General features: G+C 46.5%; 1 protein-coding gene across 1 annotated transcript in view; it reads right to left on the minus strand.

Moving 5' to 3' along the window:
* HENMT1 (HEN methyltransferase 1) overlaps positions 1-20,875 on the minus strand; it is a 541,131-nt gene that overhangs the window by 338,037 nt on the left and 182,219 nt on the right. The window contains exon 2 of the mRNA XM_086936308.1: positions 5,610-5,738. Coding sequence (XP_086792434.1) covers positions 5,610-5,684 — 75 coding nt within the window. The 5' untranslated portion in view covers positions 5,685-5,738. The remainder of the gene's footprint in view (positions 1-5,609; positions 5,739-20,875) is intronic.

Here is a 20,875-nt window from a genome sequence, read left to right on the forward strand (position 1 = left end):
TAATATCCGATCATAACAGCTATTCATCACCAGTTATTTCTTTGTCCAAATATTTTCTGAGCTGGAATGTTGCGAGTCTGGACAGAAGTATCATTTTGTATATATTGGAGATTACATGTTTATACCATTGGTACAACAATTGCATTGGACAACTTGGAGGCTAGATGGTGAGAGAATAACACGGGTGGGGTACCCAACCAAGGTGCCCTAATACCTCTTTTGCTAGATAAAATGCCGAAACCCCATGAGGTGCCCAAGCTACTATTGACAGACTTGCAGTATTGGAGGAAATGCGAAAATAAAATTGCAAATCCCACTGTACTCCCCAGCAAAACCTCTGGGTGGATTACCTTGTGGTGAATCCAATTGATCCGTCTTTACATCCCACCAGATGATACAGTGGACAGAGGTAGGCCTCTTTACAATGGGGAATTGCTACATGAATGGTTAAGTCCTATCCTTTGAGTAGTTATGGGGGATTATGACCTCCAACTTTCATAGTTTCTGACATATGGGGGGACTACTTTGTATAATGTAAATATAAAAGAACCCCTCTTACCAAACCTTATTTAAGAAAACAGCATACCGTCATTGTATGAATTTTTTTTATTACCTCCAATACAATTCCATTAACACGATGCATCTCCTGTAATCAAATAATACTTCCTTTATATACAATATTCATCATATATTAAAAAGTGCAAAAATGCAACATTATCACTGTCTCTTAAGTTGCACTTAGTTATCTCCCCTCTATTATAAACCAACTGCATACATACCACATAGACTCCCATTCATACTACATCATAAAACGCTTTCGACCATATGTATATCAACGGTGTACAACAGAGGAAAAAAACTACAATTTTTTTTTAAAGTATCATCTTTTCATCATGCTCATAAACATTTTATCAAAGCATATATCTTGGTAATCTAGTTTCCTTGTTCGTCAATGTTATCATATACTATTCCTTTCTCGGACTATATATATGTATGTGTGTGTGTGTATGTATTATATATATATATATATATATATATATATATATATATATATATATATATATATATATATATATATATATATATATATATATATATATATATCTCCAAGCTCCCAATGTACAAGGAGCACTCGAGCTGCAACATGCTCCTAAAGAGCCTTTATGGTATATACAGTCCACCAGTACAATAATAACTTTAAGCAGTTCAATGAGCCATGGATGCCTGACGCGTTTCGAAGTATCCCTACTTCCAGGGCATAAGTCCTAGAAAAAGAAGTGGGGGGACGCTGTCACCGGAAGTGACGTCACGACAGGAATTGACGTCACGAAAGGTGCTGAGCTTCTCGTCCCTGATAGGCCAAAGAGTGAAGTCCAGTTGTTTGGCAGGGGGGACGGTGTCCCCCGGTAAAATAAGTGAGGGGACGCCGTACACCCGCGTGGTACCCCGACTAGAGCCCTGCCCACTTCTCTTCAGAGGCTTTGGCAATTAAAAGCGCATAGGACACCGCCCTCATCATTTAAATGCTCCAATGCATGCCCTGAATGAGACGCTCTGCCACGACTAGCAGAGCATTATGGGCCTTGTGGTGTCCTTTATCTCCCAATGGAGTGCGCAATGTTGATGCTGTAACATTGAATGCCCCCAGATGGGCCTTGGTGTGCCGGTGGACATGCTAAATCCATTGCTGCTCGTCGCGGCAGAGCGCCCCATTCAGGGCATCCATTGGAGCATTTAAATGATGAGGGCAGTGTCCTATTCACTACTAGATATTTTGGGCCAACTGCTGACCACTGAATTTCTGGGATGCAATCGAAAAGCCATTCATGGCAATGCATGCCAATAGTACTCTCATTTTGGAAGAGCCAATTTAATTTGGTTTTTAACACTGTTTGTCAGACTATCCAATCCCAGTCAGGCAGCAGCAGAAAGCAGTGATGGACAAGCATGGCACTTAGTTTTAAAGTGTGCATGTCTTTTTGGAACTCTGAGGTGACCTGAAATATCTTTTAACAGATTAGTTTGGGGGTACAGGATAGAGGATTGATGTATGCACAGCTCTTCCTATCAAGATGGGTCTGTTTTTTCCTGAAGAGTTCAGAAGTAAGGCTGTCAGGAAGTGAAAACAATGGCGAGCAGTGGGATGGCGGGGGTGGGGTGTCAGGGGGGAACAACTGCATTGAAAACAACAGTGAGTAGTAGGAGAGTGGGGATGGATGACAAAAAAATAGGAGCGAGAAGGAGGAGGGCGGGGAGAAGGAGAGCGACTGCAAAGACATGCACTCAATAAGAGCGCACTTTGAAAATAGCAAAAGAGTATCTGCAGCAGTCTGCGGCCAGTGGAAGGACACTGACTGCAGACAGGTAACTGTACATCTGTACTTGGTTCATGCTCCACGGCGAGGATAAAGCCGAAGCACAGGAGGAAGTGGGAGGCGAGAAGGAGGTGCTTACCAATAGGAAGTAGGAAACAAGAGTGACGTGGGAGAAATGGACAGGTTCTAAGTCCCTTTAAAATATTTTGTTTTCCTTTACACGATTTTGCGAGTACCGTGCAAGTGCGGTGCAGGCAAAACCCAAATAGGATTAAGAGTGGGATCGGTTCTTAACGATTGTTTGAAGAAAATAAACTTTGTTAATCCTGAAAGAAACCAGGAATCTTTACATATCGATGATGACGAATTATTGATGGTTATATTTAGAAGTGTACGAATTGGACACATCTGCTACTTAAAATCCTGCAGTAGGATTATCAAATCAGTTTATAACAATGGTCAATTCCTGAAGAGTTATAGCACACTGGAGTGTGAATGACATACAAATAAGTCATATCAGATAGATAATATTCTGCAGGAGTCATTAAATCAGTTTGTGCCAAGTATAATTTGTATGTTCCATAGGTAACATAACATAAGTATCAGGTGCTGTCATGAGCAACAGGGCTATCTGTACAACAAATCCAAAAATCAATAAAATAAGTAAAGCGTGTCAGGGTTGATCAAACACTTCACTGAAATAATTCATCCATTTAGAATATTTCATAAGCAAAAATACAGGCGACAATCGTATTTAGAAATGAGGACGAAAGATATTTGAAATATGTATCAAAGGATAGGTATCAAAACATCAATAAAATGGGATAATTTAAGTCTCTTGGTGCGGTGGATAAATCACATTCCTTGTTAAGAGCAAACAAAGTCTTCTGGTCATCCAAGATACCTCACGTGTTCATATCAAACCAATCCAAGTACGGGTCACATGTCAGATTGTACAATTGGGTGAGTATCAAAATTACACGTTAACACAAAACATATCTGGTAATCACCCTAGGGGGTCTAGTGGTATGTATCTGAACATCGGCAAATTGAGGAGATTTCAGTCCCAAGGAGCAGGGTATTGATTAACTCCTATTGTCAGTATGCAGTGTAACACATTCATGAATAAGTCCCGGTTCATGTCATACGGAAGGTGTTATAATTAGTCATCTAAGAAAATGAAGAATTAGGTCTAGTGGATTTGAGGGCAGAAAGATTTTATTACCAAGAAAAAACATGTGTTAAATATGGAACTTTTTTTTCTGACATTCACCAAATAGGGGTGCCATTACAATTTCAGTCAGGCTTTGTTTCCCACACTCAACAATTGTAATAAAGAGCATATTGCACCCTGCACATCTGCATACATACTATATGAAATTATATATTTGTTTGTTTTTTGCTTTCGGCCTCAAAGGAAACAGTTTTTGTATCAGGCAATGGATGTTCACTTACTTTTAAAGTATTTCTAAATGTGGTAGCAGATATCAATGTATTTTATCAAAATATGCATTGCATAGACCTCTAACCAGTTATTGTATCCCACAACTAGCAGTAAGTTAAAATCTTGCGCTTTACTTACCTAGTACAGATTAGTCTTAAGAAGTCACTGGGTATCACAGGAACAATGAAAGTAGTGAATACAGCTGAATGCGTGAGCATGTATTATGGCAAAAGCAGTTTATCGTTAAGTATCCCATTATTTGAAAGCATGTAAAGACATGGCGCAGTGGTCTAAATAGACATTCGGCACAGACTGCACCCTTGCCTTCTGAATGCATCTTGTCTAGCATCCTCAATGGCCTCACAGTGCACCGGCTCTGGGAAAGCGGCTAGTCCATGGAAAATCATGCAGCCGCGAGCCCAGCAGAGCCCAGGGAATCCATTGGCTAATCAGCCAACCGAGAAGGCCCACCCTGTGGCCAACCAGGATGCATTGTAGCTCGTCAAGCAGCTCAAGGAAAAAAAGAAGAATCAGATCTTGAGACAAGGAGTCTGTTTATGGGGTCACAAACCCCACACAGTAACAGGAAAGTTGAAACATCACTGAAGGACATGCATGTTTGTGGTTTGTGGTCTGAATAACATACAATCGTAAGTACACAAACACCACCCAAACATTTTTGCTCTTAACAATTTTGTTTTGTATACAACAGTAATACATGAAGGGCAAAATGGTAAGCAATCCAAATTACAAACTTGGGTGAGGGGGCTAAAAAAAACAGTGAGCTAGAGGAAGGAGAGAGGTTAAGGAGACGGAATGCACTGACATGCTCTCAATAAAACTGCATGCTGAAAAAGAAAACAAGAGTACCTGCAGAAGCCTGCAGCCAGTAGGACACCGGCCGCAGGAAGCAGTACTTGGTCAAGGCTCCAAGCAGGGACAAAGACTTAAAGCAGAGGAGGTGCTGACCAATAGGAAGCAAGGAAACAAGAGTGATGTGAGTGTCAATTCATCTTAAGCAAAGGTAAATAATGGGAGGGCTCAGCAAAGGTAACTAATGGGAGGGCTCTGAGCCCCTTAAAAAAAAAATCTTCTCTACAACAGATTTCGCAAGCACGCTGTGCAGGCAAAACCTAAAAATCCCCCTAGCTACTGTCAATCTGGGTGGCCCCGTTTAATGGGCAACCACAACTTGAGTTTGATACTCTCTGTAACAAAGTTGTCCAAAATATGAATTAAACGTGCACCTGTAACTTTATTAAGTAAGAACTCTGGGCTGAAACGTGAGAACAGCATCTGCACTCGCTGCCTGTCCCTTCCAATGTTTGCTGGTCCCAATTGTAAATGACCTGTGAATTCAGAGACTGCACCCATATCCTTATTTGGGCATCAGTTTCATTCCTACAAATGTCACAAGCTCGTTTTGGAAATGCACATTCCTGTTTATTTTATCTATTATCATTCTATTAAATGAAAAAGATTTTAAATGTAAATACCAATTTCTGTGATGTAAAATGGTTATCTTGCAGGTATCAAGTCAATCAAAGAAATTGTTTTAGACACATTTACTATACTCTACAATGAGCCTCTACTTGTGAATGACCTTATAATTCCTCTCTGATAGTCTTTGGTCTTTTGGCGCTGTTTCCATATGACTTTGAAAGAGAAGTACATATCCAAAAGCGTGCACTTTTCTGAATAGCTAGAGGTTGAGGCTCTTTACCGAAATGCAAGTTTAGGGCCAGATAAGATCACCAACAGTCGAAAAAATGTAAAATCAATATTTTAGACATTTATGGAAACCTGTTTTTACAGTTTTTCAGAACAAATTAAACTTTAAACCAACCTACCTTTTTTGGTTGGTGTTTTTCCACTAGATCCTTCACAAACTGGTATCGCTGCTTGTAGAGGGGTGGCGTAAACATGACCTCATAAATGAGCAAATCCACTAAAATAAGTAAAGTATTCTCAGGAACTCACTGAAAGGACAACCAGATTTGACAATCTTAAGATTCTGAAAACATTTAAGATCACAGTCAGATTTTCTGAATATGTTTCACTAGAAACGCATGCATGTAAAATAAAAAAATAGTACTACTTATAATAGTCTATACATGATATTTGGGGTGTAGTCATTTTACCTTTTTCTATCTCCTCATAAAATTAAACTGCTTCATGGTTACAATTTCTTGTGCATGGTGTTTGGGGACGCTACTGAAAATGTTTTTTGACTAAGGCATAGTGAAAAAGACTAATGCTATATTTTTATCCAGGCTTTTACAGACTAATATATGTTAGAACCGGCTGTCTCTAGTTGGCAGAGGTATACACTTCTGACAAATAGGGACACACCTTTTCTAGTCAGGGCAAGGGGATCACACCCTTTGATAACCCCTGCTCACCCCCTTGGTAGCTTGGAAGAGCAGAACAGGCTTATCTCGGAGGCTGTGCGTTAAGCATTTATGACCACATACAGTAATAAAGTGAATACACTACAAATGGACACGACACAGTAGTATTATAAAAATAAGGATTTTTATATAAGGCTTAGCACAAGACCAAATAACGACAAAAATATACACAATCTTAATAAATACTTTTGGAAGGGAAAATAACGGTTCAAATGCGGATGCTTTCTTTAGGACAAAGTCTTTTCGTATCAAAGCAATTCTTCTTCTTGGAAACACAGTTCTTAGCAACAAGGTAACCCACACGGGGGCTACACGACATCGAGGCAAAGATAATCCAAAGGTTCGGCGTCGACCGCGAGGAGCGCTACGTCGAGCCCGGAGTCACACGGACCCCCAACAACACAGTACCTTGGAAAATGAAGCACACGATGATCAGCGGCGTCGAGCATTTCGGCGTCGCGTCTTCGGTGTCGATCAGGCCTCAGCAGTCGTCGATGTCGATGATTCTGTTGCAAGTGTGAGCAGCGCTCACGGCGTCGAGAGGGCACGAGGGCGATGCGATCAGCAGCGGTGCAGACACGAGGTCCCTTGGAGCTGGAGCCGAACTCACTACTCACTGGCGTTGCTTCTGGTGTCGATCGGGCCCGGCGGCCGGCGTCGAGGAAGCGGGACACTGGAGCCGTACTCACTATGTCGAGCTGGATTCGGCGACGTCCGTCGGCGTCGAGATTGCTGGTTCTTTCAGAGGTGCTGGATTCCCAGGTTCCAGCAAATAGCACTTTAAGCAGATGAAGTCCTTAAGCCCTGGGACTTCAGCAGGAGACTGGCACTCTTCCAGTCCTTGGAGATTTTCTTAGCAAGCGTGAGAGTACACACACAGTTCCTCTCTCCTGGTTCCTTGGCAAAAATAAAGAAGCACTGCAGGATTCCCCCCAGCAAACAGCACACTGGCAGAAGGGGTAGGCAAGTCCTCAGATAAGCAGGCCTCTTGTCCTTGGTTACAGGGTTCCTTGTCAGAAGTGATCTGATTTCTTAGTTCAGGGGTCCTACTCTTATACCCCTTTTCGGCTTTGATCCCTTTGTCCATGCAGGGGACTTTCCCAACATCCTGGGTCTGTTGTGGGTGGAGCCAGGCAGAAGCACCTGGCTTATTCACTGAGCAGGGCTAGGTCCTCAGACGCCCAGCAGGAGGTGGAGCCAGAATTGTCACTGGCAGGAGCAGAGCTATCGGCCTCCTGGCAGGAGGTGGGGCTAGGATCGTCCATGGCAGGCACAGAGCCATCCGTCGCTTGGCAGGAGGTGGAGCCAGCATTGTATCAGGCAGGGCAGGCTATCAGCAACTACTCTCCCCCTACTCTCAACGCAAATGTCCCACTCATCCCACACTGACTCATCCAGACCTCTGGAGCCACCCAGCTCCTGTCACACACACGCAAGACCAGCAGAAACCAGAAATGGTTAGACAAGAAAATAGACACTTTCTAAAAGTGCTATTTTCAAACCCAGAGTCCAAAAACCATCCACGCCAGCGGATGCGTAATTAAACCCCGAGTTCAGGGATACCAAACTCGACATTGCACCATGCTCCCCGAGCCAACTAGGATCACAGCATTAATAATCCCGGCGGCCCATTCTAACTAATGGAGAGCAGGCTACCTCGCAATAGTGAAGAACGAAGATGGCTGTTGTTCACTATCAGCACATGCCAACTTGGTCAGGCGTGTCCTACCTTATACTTACAACGCACCCTGCCCGTGGGCCTACCATAGGGGTGACTAACATGAAGTTAAGGGAAGGTTTGAGGGACTGGCTAGTAGGTATACTTGCGCAGCCCGCGTGACAGTACCAGACTGCACGTGGGTCTCGCAATGACCGACCCGGAGACATTCTTTTACGAGGCTGCTCTCGTGGGTGGCACAACACGTGCTGCAAGCCCACGAGCGGCATTTGGATTTACAAGCCCCGGCACTCCTGGTGCACTAGACTAGGGACTGACAGTAAACCAAATAAGCCAAACATGGATACAATCGATACATCAATTTAACATTGGGAGCACTTGCGCTGTGGCACTGATCAGCAGTGGCACGGCGCCCAAAGCATTATCCAGCAAAACATCGTAAAAACAGTGGAGGCAAACAGAAAAAATGGAGGAGAGACTCAAGCCAATGATGTCAGGTCCAACACGTGTCCCCTCCAGCTGAAATGTGGGGAGAACTACCCTTGACCTAGGGAGTCCTCAACACTAAGGTGGAAAAATCTGGACAGACCATCAGCATTGGCGTGATCTGTACCAGGGCGGTGTTCCACCGTAAAGTCCATCCCCTGTAGGGAAATGGACCACCTCAACAGTTTCGGATTCTCACCCCTCATCTGCATCAACCATCTGAGGGGCCTGTGGTCTGTCTGAACCCGGAAGTGAGTCCCAAACAGGTAGGGTCTTAGCTTCTTCAGCGCCCAGACCACAGCAAATGCTTCTCTCTCTATCGCACTCCACCTCGTTTCCCTGGGAAGTGACCTCCGACTGATGAAGGCTACAGGCAAGTCCCGGCCCTCTTCATTCACCTGAGCTAGAACAGCCCCCACGCCATGCTCTGAAGCGTCCGTCTGGAGAATAAATTCTTTCGAGAAGTCGGGTGCCTGGAGTATAGGTGCTGTGCACATTGCAGTTTTCAGGGTGTCGAAGGCCGTTTGACAGGCATCAGTCCAGATCACATTTCGTGGCTGCTTCCTGGAAGTCAGCGAAGTCAAGGGGTGCACAATGTTACCGTAATCCTTGACAAACCTCCTGTAATAACCTGTGAGTCCTAAGAAGTCTCTCACCTGAGTTTGGGTTTTGGGCGGCGCCCAAGCCAGGATGGTATCAATCTTGGGTTGCAGGGGGGCAACCTTGCCGCTCCCACCTTGGTGCCCCAAGTACACCACAGAACCCTGCCCAATCTGGCACTTACTGGCTTTGATTGTGAGGCCTGCTCTGCGCAGGGCCAACAACACTTCCTGGAGGTGGCGCAAATGTTCCTCCCAGCTGGCGCTGAACACTGCGATGTCGTCCAGGTAGGCAGCACTGAAATCCTCCAGTCCAGCCAAGACCTGGTTGACCAACCTCTGGAAGGTGGCAGGGGCATTCTTCATCCCAAAGGGCATCACCCGGAACTGGTATAGCCCATCTGGTGTGGAGAATGCTGACCTCTCCTTTGCCCCATCGGTCAAGGCGATCTGCCAGTACCCAGACGTCAAATCAAACGTGCTAAGGTACCGGGCAGTACCCCAACCGATCGATGAGCTCATCAGCTCTGTCGATGGGGTGCGCGTCAGTCTTCGTGACTGAATTGAGTCCTCGGTAATCCATGCAGAACCGAAGTTCTGGTGAAGCACCAGGCGCTGCAGCCTTCGGGACCAAGACCACTGGGCTGGCCCAAGGACTGCTAGAGGACTCAATCACCCCTAACGCAAACATTTTGGAGACCTCCTCCTTAATGTATGCTCGAACCTTGTCAGTCACCCTATAAGCCTTGTGCTTCACAGGAGGGCTGTCTCCGGTGTCAACGTCATGGACACACCAATGAGTGACACCCGGAACCAAGGAAAACAGATCCGGGAATTGTCCCAACAGGTGGCGACAATCCTGTTTCTGCTCAAGGGTCAGTGTGTCAGAGAGGACCACACCATCCACTGACCCGTCCTGCTCTTTAGCACACAGGAGGTCAGGAAGAGGCTCACTCTCCTCCTCCATTCCAGCGTCTGTAGCTAGGAGCATGCCCACTTCGGACCTTTCTAAGTGGGGCTTCAAACGGTTGACATGCAGGACCCGCAAGGGGTTCCTGGGAGATTTCAAGTCCACCAAGTAGGTGACATCGCTCTTCTTCTCCACAACCTTAAACGGTCCAGTCCACCTGTCCATGAGCCCACAAGGTTCCACAGGGGACATGACCCACACTTCTTGACCAGGCTGAAGCGCTACCAGAGTGGCATTCCGGTCGAACCATCGCTTCATCTCCTCCTGGCTGGCCTCCAGATTTGCCTGAGCAAGTTCTCTGAAGCGCCGAGTCTGGTTCCGAAAGGCCAGCATGTAGCTGTATACATCCTGGGGAGGTTTCCTGGGAGATTGCTCCCAGCCTTCCTTGACCAGACTCAAAGGCCCTCTTACCGGGTGACCGTATAAAAGCTCAAAGGGGCTGAACCCTAGAGATTTCTGCGGCACCTCTCGGTAAGCAAACAACAGGCATGGCAAGAGGACGTCCCATTTCCGCCTCATTGGTTCTTCAAGACCCATGATCATGCCTTTAAGGGTCCGGTTGAATCTCTCAACCAGCCCGTTTCCTTGAGGGTGGTAAGGAGTGGTGAACTTGTAGGTTACCCCACACTCCTTCCACAGAGACTTCATATAGTTAGAAATGAAGTTGGTGCCCCGGTCCGACACCACCTCTCTGGGGAACCCCATCCGGGAGAAAACACCCATCAGTGCCCGTCCCACCACGGGGGCCGTCACTGTTCGGAGAGGGATGGCTTCCGGGTACCGTGTGGCATGGTCCACCAAGACCAGGATAAACCTGTTGCCCAGGGCTGTCTTGGGGTCCAGGGGCCCAACAATGTCAATACCCACCCGGTCAATGGGGGTACTGACCACTGGAAAAGGTTGGAGGGGAGCCTTCTGCTTCCTTCCGCTTTTCCACTTGCCTGGCAAGTGTGACAAGTCTTACAATGGATGTCTACATCCCTGCGCATCTGAGGCCAATAAAAATGGGTGACAAGCCTGTCATAGGTCTTGTCCTGCCCCAGATGTCCAGCTAACGGAACGTCATGAGCCAAACCCAGTAGTAAGGCTCTGAAGCGCTGGGGTACCACCAGCACACAGGCTGACCCAGGCTCAGCAGCCTTAGGCTCGCTATACAGGAGGTCGTTCTCCCAGTATACAAAATGTGACCCTGACTGATCACCTGAGGATTGGGCTGAGGCCTGCTGCCTCATGCCCACAAGAGAAGGGCACACCTTCTGTTCGGCACAGAATTCCTCCCTGGAGGGACCACCATCCTGCTGCCAATGGATCAGCTCGAGCAGGTCTCCCAGTTCGGCAATTTGTTCCCCTGTGGGCTCCAGGGCATCCCCCTCAGGGTCTACCTCCTCCTGGACCACGGGAACTATGGGGGCCGGTTTCCCGCGCCTCCTGCCTCTTCTCTTCACAACTGGGTCCTGGGTCGTACTTTCAGGCTCCGGGACCCCATCAACACCCTTACTCGCTGTCATCGATCGAGTGGTTACACACACCCACTCTGGCACACCCAACATTTTCAAGTGCGTCTCCCTCTCCACCTTAGCCCAAGGGGAGTTTTCTAAACCATTGCCCAGGAGACAATCGACAGGCATGGCGGGCCTCACAGCGACCTGAAGAGTACCTGAAACTCCCCCCCCATTCAAAGGAAACCTGAGCTACCTCACACTCTTTCTGGGAGTTGTCAGCAGCTATCACAGGGTAGAATGCGTGGGGAACCACCTGCTCTCTGGACACTAAGTGCCACTTGACAGCTGTCACACTCGCTCCGGTGTCTCTGAGAGCTTCCACTCTATGGCCATTAATGGTCACCCACTGCCTATATTTACTAGTGTTACTAGGCAGAGGGGGTGGAGGGACCATTTGCATGTCTCCTAGCGAGACCAGGGACATTTCTGCGGGACCCCTCCCACCAGGGACAACCATCTCCTCCCCTCCCAGGGCTACACTCGCCAACTGACGGGGGGGTGCACGCGGCGGTGCATTCGAATTCTTCATGGGACACTGGGGGTCATAATACCGGTGTCCCACCTGCCCACAAACGTAGCAGGTTAGGGGGCCCCTATGAACAGGTTTACCCGTCGGGCCCCTGGCTTCTTCTCAGGGGGAGGCTGGGAACCTTTCCCTTGGGGATTACTTTGGGGCCCTTTCTGAGACTCCTTCTGTTTACCCTTGTCCCCCCCACTCTTCTGCTGGGGACCCTGCCCACCTTTGGCTGAGTCTCCCACTGGACCCTTGTGGACCCTGGTACTGACCCAGCGGTCCGCCTCCTCAGCAAGTTTTCTAGGGTTAGATATCTTGCTATCAATAAGGTGCTGGCGCAGCTCTGGAAAACAGTTATTAGACAAATGCTCCCAAGCAAACAAATCATAAAGAGCTTCATAACTTTCCACTTTGCTGCCCTTTACCCAACCATCCATGGCTCTGCAAAAATAAGACACATATTCAACCCACGTCGTACCAGGCAACTTCTTACATTCTCTAAAAGTTTGACTGTACTTCTCGGGGGTTAGGCCATACCGCAACATTAAAGCATCTTTCATATGAGCATACGACATCCTATCCTCAACAGGCATGTCTAACAGGGTATCTCTCCCCTCATTCACGAAGCGACACCACAACCCCACTCCCCAATTCTTCTCAGGGACCTGGTGGGCCAAAAATGCTAACTCATACGCTTTAAACCACTGGCCAATATCTTCGTTCCTATGATAATCTTTTATCACATCTTTGGGAAAGTAAAACCTACTGTCTGCAGGCATAGATGGGATGCTGCCACCAGAGGGATTCAATTCTAATTTCTTAGCTTGGATATCCAACTCCCTCAACTTGGTATCACGCTCCAAAGCTAACTTCTCTCTTTCGAAATCCAACCTTTTGGTCTCCAAATCAGCTTCTCTTCTACCTCTTGCATTTTCTAGCTCCAACTGCCCATTTATCTTTAGCCTTGCCATTTCCATGTTGTATGCACGCTCCTTCGCCCTTTCTTCTCTTTCTTCAGGGGAAAGACCTTTGGAGGAAACACTGCTTCCGGGAGAGGACACAGGCCCATTCACTGGCGCCTCCTCATCCCTTTCCACTGGCGGTACCACCACCGGATCAGTGGGATCTCTGGACTCCAACCAGACTTGCAATGCTTTGACAACTTCTGGTTTGTTTCTGCAGCTCTTGGTAGGAACGTTGAACTGCTTGCAATAATGGTCTAATTGCTTTCTGTTGTAATCTTCGATCTTGTTTCTATCGAATTCCTCCACAACAACAACAACAGGGGTAGTGACTCCAGTGTCACTCATGGTCAAAACTGGCAGTGTTCAAAAAATCAAGCTTCAGAAAAGCGGAGAACCAAAAATAGGATTCTTCCAAATTAGATTGTGGCTGCGCTATGGTCTGCTTTCACTATGCAGCGCACACTAATCACTGCACATGGGTCATAAATGTAAAGTTCAAATCCCACCGCTGACCCACCAATGTTAGAACCGGCTGTCTCTAGTTGGCAGAGGTATACACTTCTGACAAATAGGGACACACCTTTTCTAGTCAGGGCAAGGGGATCACACCCTTTGATAACCCCTGCTCACCCCCTTGGTAGCTTGGCAGAGCAGAACAGGCTTATCTCGGAGGCTGTGCGTTAAGCATTTATGACCACATACAGTAATAAAGTGAATACACTACAAATGGACACGACACAGTAGTATTATAAAAATAAGGATTTTTATATAAGGCTTAGCACAAGACCAAATAACGACAAAAATATACACAATCTTAATAAATACTTTTGGAAGGGAAAATAACGGTTCAAATACGGATGCTTTCTTTAGGACAAAGTCTTTTCGTATCAAAGCAATTCTTCTTCTTGGAAACACAGTTCTTAGCAACAAGGTAACCCACACGGGGGCTACACGACGTCGAGGCAAAGTTAATCCAAAGGTTCGGCGTCGACCGCGAGGAGCGCTACGTCGAGCCCGGAGTCACACGGACCCCCAACAACACAGTACCTTGGAAAATGAAGCACACGATGATCAGCGGCGTCGAGTAATCCGGCGTCGCGTCTTCGGTGTCGATCAGGCCTCAGCAGTCGCCGATGTCGATGATTCTGTTGCAAGTGTGAGCAGTGCTCACGGCGTCGAGAGGGCACGAGGGCGATGCGATCAGCAGCGGTGCAGACACGAGGTCCCTTGGAGCTAGAGCCGAACTCACTACTCACTGGCGTTGCTGCTGGCGTGGATCGGGCCCGGCGGCCGGCGTCGAGGAAGCGGGACACTGGAGCCGTACTCACTATGTCGAGCTGGATTCGGCGACGTCCGTCGGCGTCGAGATTGCTGGTTCTTTCAGAGGTGCTGGATTCACAGGTTCCGATTCAGAAAAGGGTTCCAGCAAATAGCACTTTAAGCAGATGAAGTCCTTTAGCCCTGGGACTTCAGCAGGAGACTGGCACTCTTCCAGTCCTTGGAGATTTTCTTAGCAAGCGTGAGAGTACACACACAGTTCCTCTCTCCTGGTTCCTTGGCAAAAATAAAGAAGCACTGCAGGATTCCCCCCAGCAAACAGCACACTGGCAGAAGGGGTAGGCAAGTCCTCAGATCAGCAGGCCTCTTGTCCTTGGTTACAGGGTTCCTTGTCAGAAGTGATCTGATTTCTTAGTTCAGGGGTCCTACTCTTATACCCCTTTTCGGCTTTGATCCCTTTGTCCATGCAGGGGACTTTCCCAACATCCTGGGTCTGTTGTGGGTGGAGCCAGGCAGAAGCACCTGGCTTATTCACTGAGCAGGGCTGGGTCCTCAGACACCCAGCAGGAGGTGGAGCCAGCATTGTCACTGCAGGAGCAGAGCTATCGGCCTCCTGGCAGGAGGTGGGGCTAGGATCGTCCATGGCAGGCACAGAGCCATCCGTCGCTTGGCAGGAGGTGGAGCCAGCATTGTATCAGGCAGGGCAGGCTATCAGCAACTACTCTCCCCCTACTCTCAACGCAAATGTCCCACTCATCCCACACTGACTCATCCAGACCTCTGGAGCCACCCAGCTCCTGCCACACACACGCAAGACCAGCAGAAACCAGAAATGGTTAGACAAGAAAATAGACACTTTCTAAAAGTGCTATTTTCAAACCCAGAGTCCAAAAACCATCCACGCCAGCGGATGCGTAATTAAACCCCGAGTTCAGGGATACCAAACTCGACATTGCACCATGCTCCCCGAGCCAACTAGGATCATAGCATTAATAATCCCGGCGGCCCATTCTAACTAATGGAGAGCAGGCTACCTCGCAATAGTGAAGAACGAAGATGGCTGTTGTTCACTATCAGGACATGCCAACTTGGTCAGGCGTGTCCTACCTTATACTTACAACGCACCCTGCCCGTGGGCCTACCATAGGGGTGACTAACATGAAGTTAAGGGAAGGTTTGAGGGACTGGCAAGTAGGTATACTTGCGCAGCCCGCGTGACAGTACCAGACTGCACGTGGGTCTCGCAATGACCGACCCGGAGACATTCTTTTACGAGGCCGCTCTTGTGGGTGGCACAACACGTGCTGCAAGCCCACGAGCGGCATTTGGATTTACAAGCCCCGTCACTCCTGGTGCACTAGACTAGGGACTGACAGTAAACCAAATAAGCCAAACATGTATACAATCGATACATCAATTTAACATCGGGAGCACTTGCGCTGTGGCACTGATCAGCAGTGGCACGGCGCCCAAAGCATTATCCAGCAAAACATCGTAAAAACAGTGGAGGAAAACAGAAAAAATGGAGGAGAGACTCAAGCCAATGATGTCAGGTCTAACAATATAGCACACACATTTTTCATTAGTCTAGTGTTCTGTTTTTGATCTATTTCTTCATCGCTTCAGGAGAACAGAGGCTGATTATTGGGAGTAAATTGCATCAACCAAAAGCAATCCAGCTCTAACCAGGCAATACTTTGAAGATGGAACATATCCACCATTTCCCAAGAAGATAATCCCGATACAATTCAGTTTGACCCACACTGATGAGACTTGATATTAACTATTAGAAATTGACATCAGTCTCCATTACCTGAACATGCAGTAGGAGTAAAAGGGCACCTGTTCATACAGACATATGACACCCAGCTGCACCATAGGAGTATGAAAGTACAATAACAGGAAAGAGACAACGAGCCAGTTATAATACGACAGCATGTCTGTACAGCCAATCAATTTGGTGCAGGCTGGGGTGCTGCAGTAACCAGCAACAAAAGACACTGGCTCAGTAAATAGAGGAAGGACAGGAAACTGTCCCCAGAAAAGTTCTCGGACGGACAGGTGTCAGAACTGTCAGCGTTAGGGTGGTCTTACCCCAGGCTTTTTTCCTACTACCCTCTTGTTTGCTGAAATTTGCTTTTGATGGCATTAGGACTCTGTGCACTTTACCACTATGTCATGAACCTTAGCACTTTACCACTATGTCGACCAGTGCTAAGGTTCATGTGCTCACTCCTTAAAACACAGTAAATTTAGCCTATACCCGATTGGCACATTTAATTTACTTATACATCCCCAGTAAAGGGGCACAACATGTACCCAGGGCCTGCAAATTAAAGGCTACGAGTGGACCTGCTGCACATATTGTGCCACCCACTTAAGAAGCCTTTTAAAACATCTAAGGCCTGCCATTGCATCACGCATGCAGTTTTAAACTGCCAATTCAACCTGGCAAAATAAACCTCTTGCCATGCCTAAAACGACCTTTTTAATACCTATACGTCACCCCTAAGGCAAGCCTTAAACAGCCTAGGACATGGTGTATTGAATTAAAAAAGTTCAATATGTACTTTTACGTTTTACATGTCTTTCTAGTGAAAAACACAGAAAACAGTTTTTCAGTACTGTGAGGCATATCTCTCCCGTAGGATAACATTTGGTTACCTTACTACATTTAACAAGTGATAACGTGTGTTTGGGCTCAGGTAGAAATTCCATGTTTAGTGTCGAACTGTAATTTAAAAATCCTCTTTAATGGGAAATTTGGATTTTAGGTCATAATTGTGAAAAAATCCACTTACAGAAAGTTGACATTTTCTTATCTTAATCAACTGGTGCCGGCAGCTTGTGTCGTTGGTCACATGGCTGATTTGCATGGCAGTAGGCCTTCGTGTATTCCTCCCAGACAGTGAGACAAAGTGAGATATTGCGTTGGCAGAAGGGGCCCTTCCTGTCAGGATGTGTAGGGTTCCCTGGCCTTTTCCCTGACATTTTAAAGGAGCTCCCTAGCACACTCACAAAGAATTTCACACTAGACTTTTGTCTCCTCCGCACCCTTGGAGCCTGATCTGGAAGGCAGGAAATTCCAGAACTATCTGTATGAGTGGGGGGGGGGGGGCTGCAAACATTTCTTTCACTTTAAAGCTGGCACAAAGTATAAAAATATGACCCTCAGACCCACTCTGTAATTCACACTTGGACCTGCGGAGGACACTCAGAAGGCCTGCCCTACACTTCAGCCCTGCTGCTGGAAGCCTGCCTTGAACCCTCAGAGAGCTATTCTGCTGCTGGAGGACTGCCTTACTGCTAGACTGACTCCAAGAACTAGTTGGCTGTTCTCCTGTTCTGAGCCACAGGGACACAAAAAGCTCCAACAATGTGAAGCTTGCACCTCTACCCTACCTGAAGTGAGTTCTGCCGTCCAAGTATTGCCCACCCAGTACAAGACTCCTGAAGTGGCTTAAAGGTGCCCTAACAAGCAAAATCCAAAATTTTGGACTAATAATGCCATGAGAACTGAGTGAAGACCGGTACTTACCTGCTCGCCAATCCCCCCATTTGCATTACCGGTCACCTAACTTCGGGATAGCTCCTGTTATGTTCTTCTCTGCAGCAGAAAATCCTATTAAGCAGCTCCTTGCAGAAAGGATATCCTGCCTAATGGAGCCCTCAATGGCTACAGCCTGCACCTTCGTCCCACTGGAGATTTTTGACATCCAAAAAAGAAACAGAGTTCGTACGTAGAAATCTTCACCGAAAAATTCGTTTAACAGCTCCCCAACAACACCTCCTCATTGGACACCGCCGTCTGCCTTGTCCCACTGAACTTTACCGTCTCAGACATTTTTCTTCAAAGATTCTTTGAAGTCCAAAGGTAAGCAGAGTCTGGGTCCAATCCACCTTGTATATTCAAACTGCGCTCCATTGATGTCGGCCACAACTTTAAACTTTGTCCTATCCTTGTGCAACTAGATGTCTCCAGTAGGCGCTTTAATCTTTTAAGCTCTAGTTTTTACTAAAAAATTTTAAAATTCATAACACTGGTTCTACGGATTGGATTTTTGTTGTTTTGGTGTCAATTTCTAAAATGTTCCTCTATTTCCCTACATCGTTGTCAGATTTTACTTGTATTGTGTTTTCACTCTATTACTGTTTTGTGTTGCATAAATACTTTACATATTGCCTCCAATTTAAGCCTAACTGCTTGTGTGCCAAGCTACCAGAGCATTAAGCACAGGTTGATTTAGTGACTTTTTGTGTTTCACTCTTACAGGAATGGTGGTTGCTGCTTGAGAAAGGTTCATACAACCCTCAACAAAAAATCCAATTTCTACCATTGGTGCTCCGCAGGGATCCAGTATGTTAAGTACTATACTTAGATTAGCGTAACCCTAACATCCCAGAAAAATATAATTCAATAACAGATTCCACCTCTTTTTTAATTTTACTTCGTTTTTGATTTGCCTATTTTTCTTTTTCTCCAAATTAGAGTTTGCCTCAGCTCCTTTTGACTAATATGGAGAAAGAACTGATCAAGATGGATGGCCTGAGCAAGGCTGAGCTGCAGTGGCACTGCAAAGAGGAATGAATGCAGGAATGAAGGCCACAAAGGCAAAATTCCAGATAGCCCTATGTGCCTAGGAGGTCAAGAGGATGCCATCCTCTCCAGAGGATGACAACCTTGAGGAGAAGGATGTGAACTTAGAAGAGGAGGAGGAGGGCCTGGACACAGACCCTCAGCTGCAGCAGCCTCAGGAGAAGGAGGATGTTGTACCAGCCATCCCCCAGTCAAGGCAGGTCGCAGTGTGTCCTCTCAAGGCTTGTCCCCTGAGGAGTTGGTGGACAGGAAAGCAGAAAAGAGTGTTCAGGCTGCACATTGCCAAACTTAAAATGAAAGAGAAGCTGGCTCTGGAGAAAAATAGGCTGGCTCATCAGTGGAACCTAAAGGGGCGAGGCCTGCAGGGGCAGCATGGCGGACACATTTTAACATCGCTCTGCCATCTATCCCCATAGTCCAACACATATTGTTGTATGGCGTTTTAGATTCCGAATGGATTTTCCCGATTCATGCCCTTATATAGGTACAATTCACGTTGCCCTTATAGAGGCATAGAAATCAAGCCCTTATTTAGGCATAGCCCATGCTACCCAAATACAGTCATGGCTACTTCCATCCATTCACCAAACCTCACAACGATTTCTTGGAAAACCAGCTTAAGCTGTTAGTGACTTCCCCTCGCTTGAATATTAATTTCTCCAAGAACTCAGCTAGTTTTACAATGAACATCTATTCTTTGGGGGTTCATTCATGACGTTCATATGCCCGACTTGATGTCAAACATGGCATTCCTAAACACCTTCAAGGTATAAATATACCTTCACTTGCTATGGCAAAGCATGGTAGTTCGGAGCAGTTCGATGACCTACTTGCACGACGCAGCTAGCTACAGCAAGTGCAGAGGGAAACTGACTCTCCAGCTGACGCACTGATTAGGAAGCTGCCCTCCTCATCTGAGAAATCCAGCTCCAGTGTTTCTGACTCCCCTTGCGGGGTGTTGGGAAATTGAGTCCCGAAACAGAGATACCAGAACTCCTTCATTCTAAAGGTATGGAGCTGATAAAAACCTAGAGAAACCTTTGGTAGATTCTTGGCCAAAACTAAACCTATGCTAAAGACCATACTTACTTCTTCCCACATACTAGACCTAGGTTAGGTACATTGGGGTATGCGTATTTTAGAAGCACCAGTTGAGTATATTAGTCTATGTTTTTTATGTATGTATTTTTATATGGCGTAGAAACCATACAATGCTATTACAGTATTATTTTATAATACTATTCTCGCTGTACGCATTATACTTTGCATTCTGTCTAACAATTGTAGCAGTTCACCTCTCTTGCATGAGAAAGAAGACTGTTCAATAAATCTTTTATTGAAAACGCCCGTCTCACTATTTCTCTGCAACTTTGTAGAAACTAAGCATGCACGATTGACTGAGGGAAATACTTATCTATTGTTTCCAAGACTCAGAGATATGTTCTTATTCTTGGGGAACCAAAGTTGTCATGTTTATGCGTTTGTCAGAAACTAATCCCTTCTTGTGTATTCAAGAAAGTTTCTAGTGACCTCTGAGTTAGCTGGCACACACACAATTAAGTTTAGTATATTTGATAGAGACCTATTGACTAAAGTCCTACGTCAAATCTATAGGATATATTATTCCAATGCGCAGAGCCTATTGGGAATATAGGAACTACACTACATGGCGCCCAACGTTTGGTAAGGCACTAATTTAACGCTAGATAATAAAGTAACTCAGTTGTGCTTTTCCCAGAGACCCCTTTTCTGTAAATACTCCAATAGACGTCTGGAGTGGGTAAAGGGATAATATCCGCCATAGCGGAGTAGGACGAAAATCCTATGTATTAGCTTTTTGGTTTGTTCAACGTTGAAGGATAGAGTATATTGCACCGTGGGCGTGGTTAAGATGGCGGCGCGGGGAGGAGGAGCTTCGCGCGCAACCAAGATGGCCGCGTGAGTACAGGGCTCCTGAGACCCTCGTAACCTCCCGAATATATCCTGTCATTTATCCTGTTTGCTGTCTACATCTTCGTGCAGATGAACCACGGGAGAAGTGAAAGCTGAAATTTGTATCCCGATCGGACCCCGGAGGCCGGAGTTGTGGTGCTGGAAAGTTTGCGGCCTTCGTCTC

This window comes from Lissotriton vulgaris, chromosome 1_1 (assembly GCF_964263255.1).
Source record: "Lissotriton vulgaris chromosome 1_1, aLisVul1.2, whole genome shotgun sequence".
Lineage (NCBI taxonomy): Eukaryota > Metazoa > Chordata > Amphibia > Caudata > Salamandridae > Lissotriton > Lissotriton vulgaris.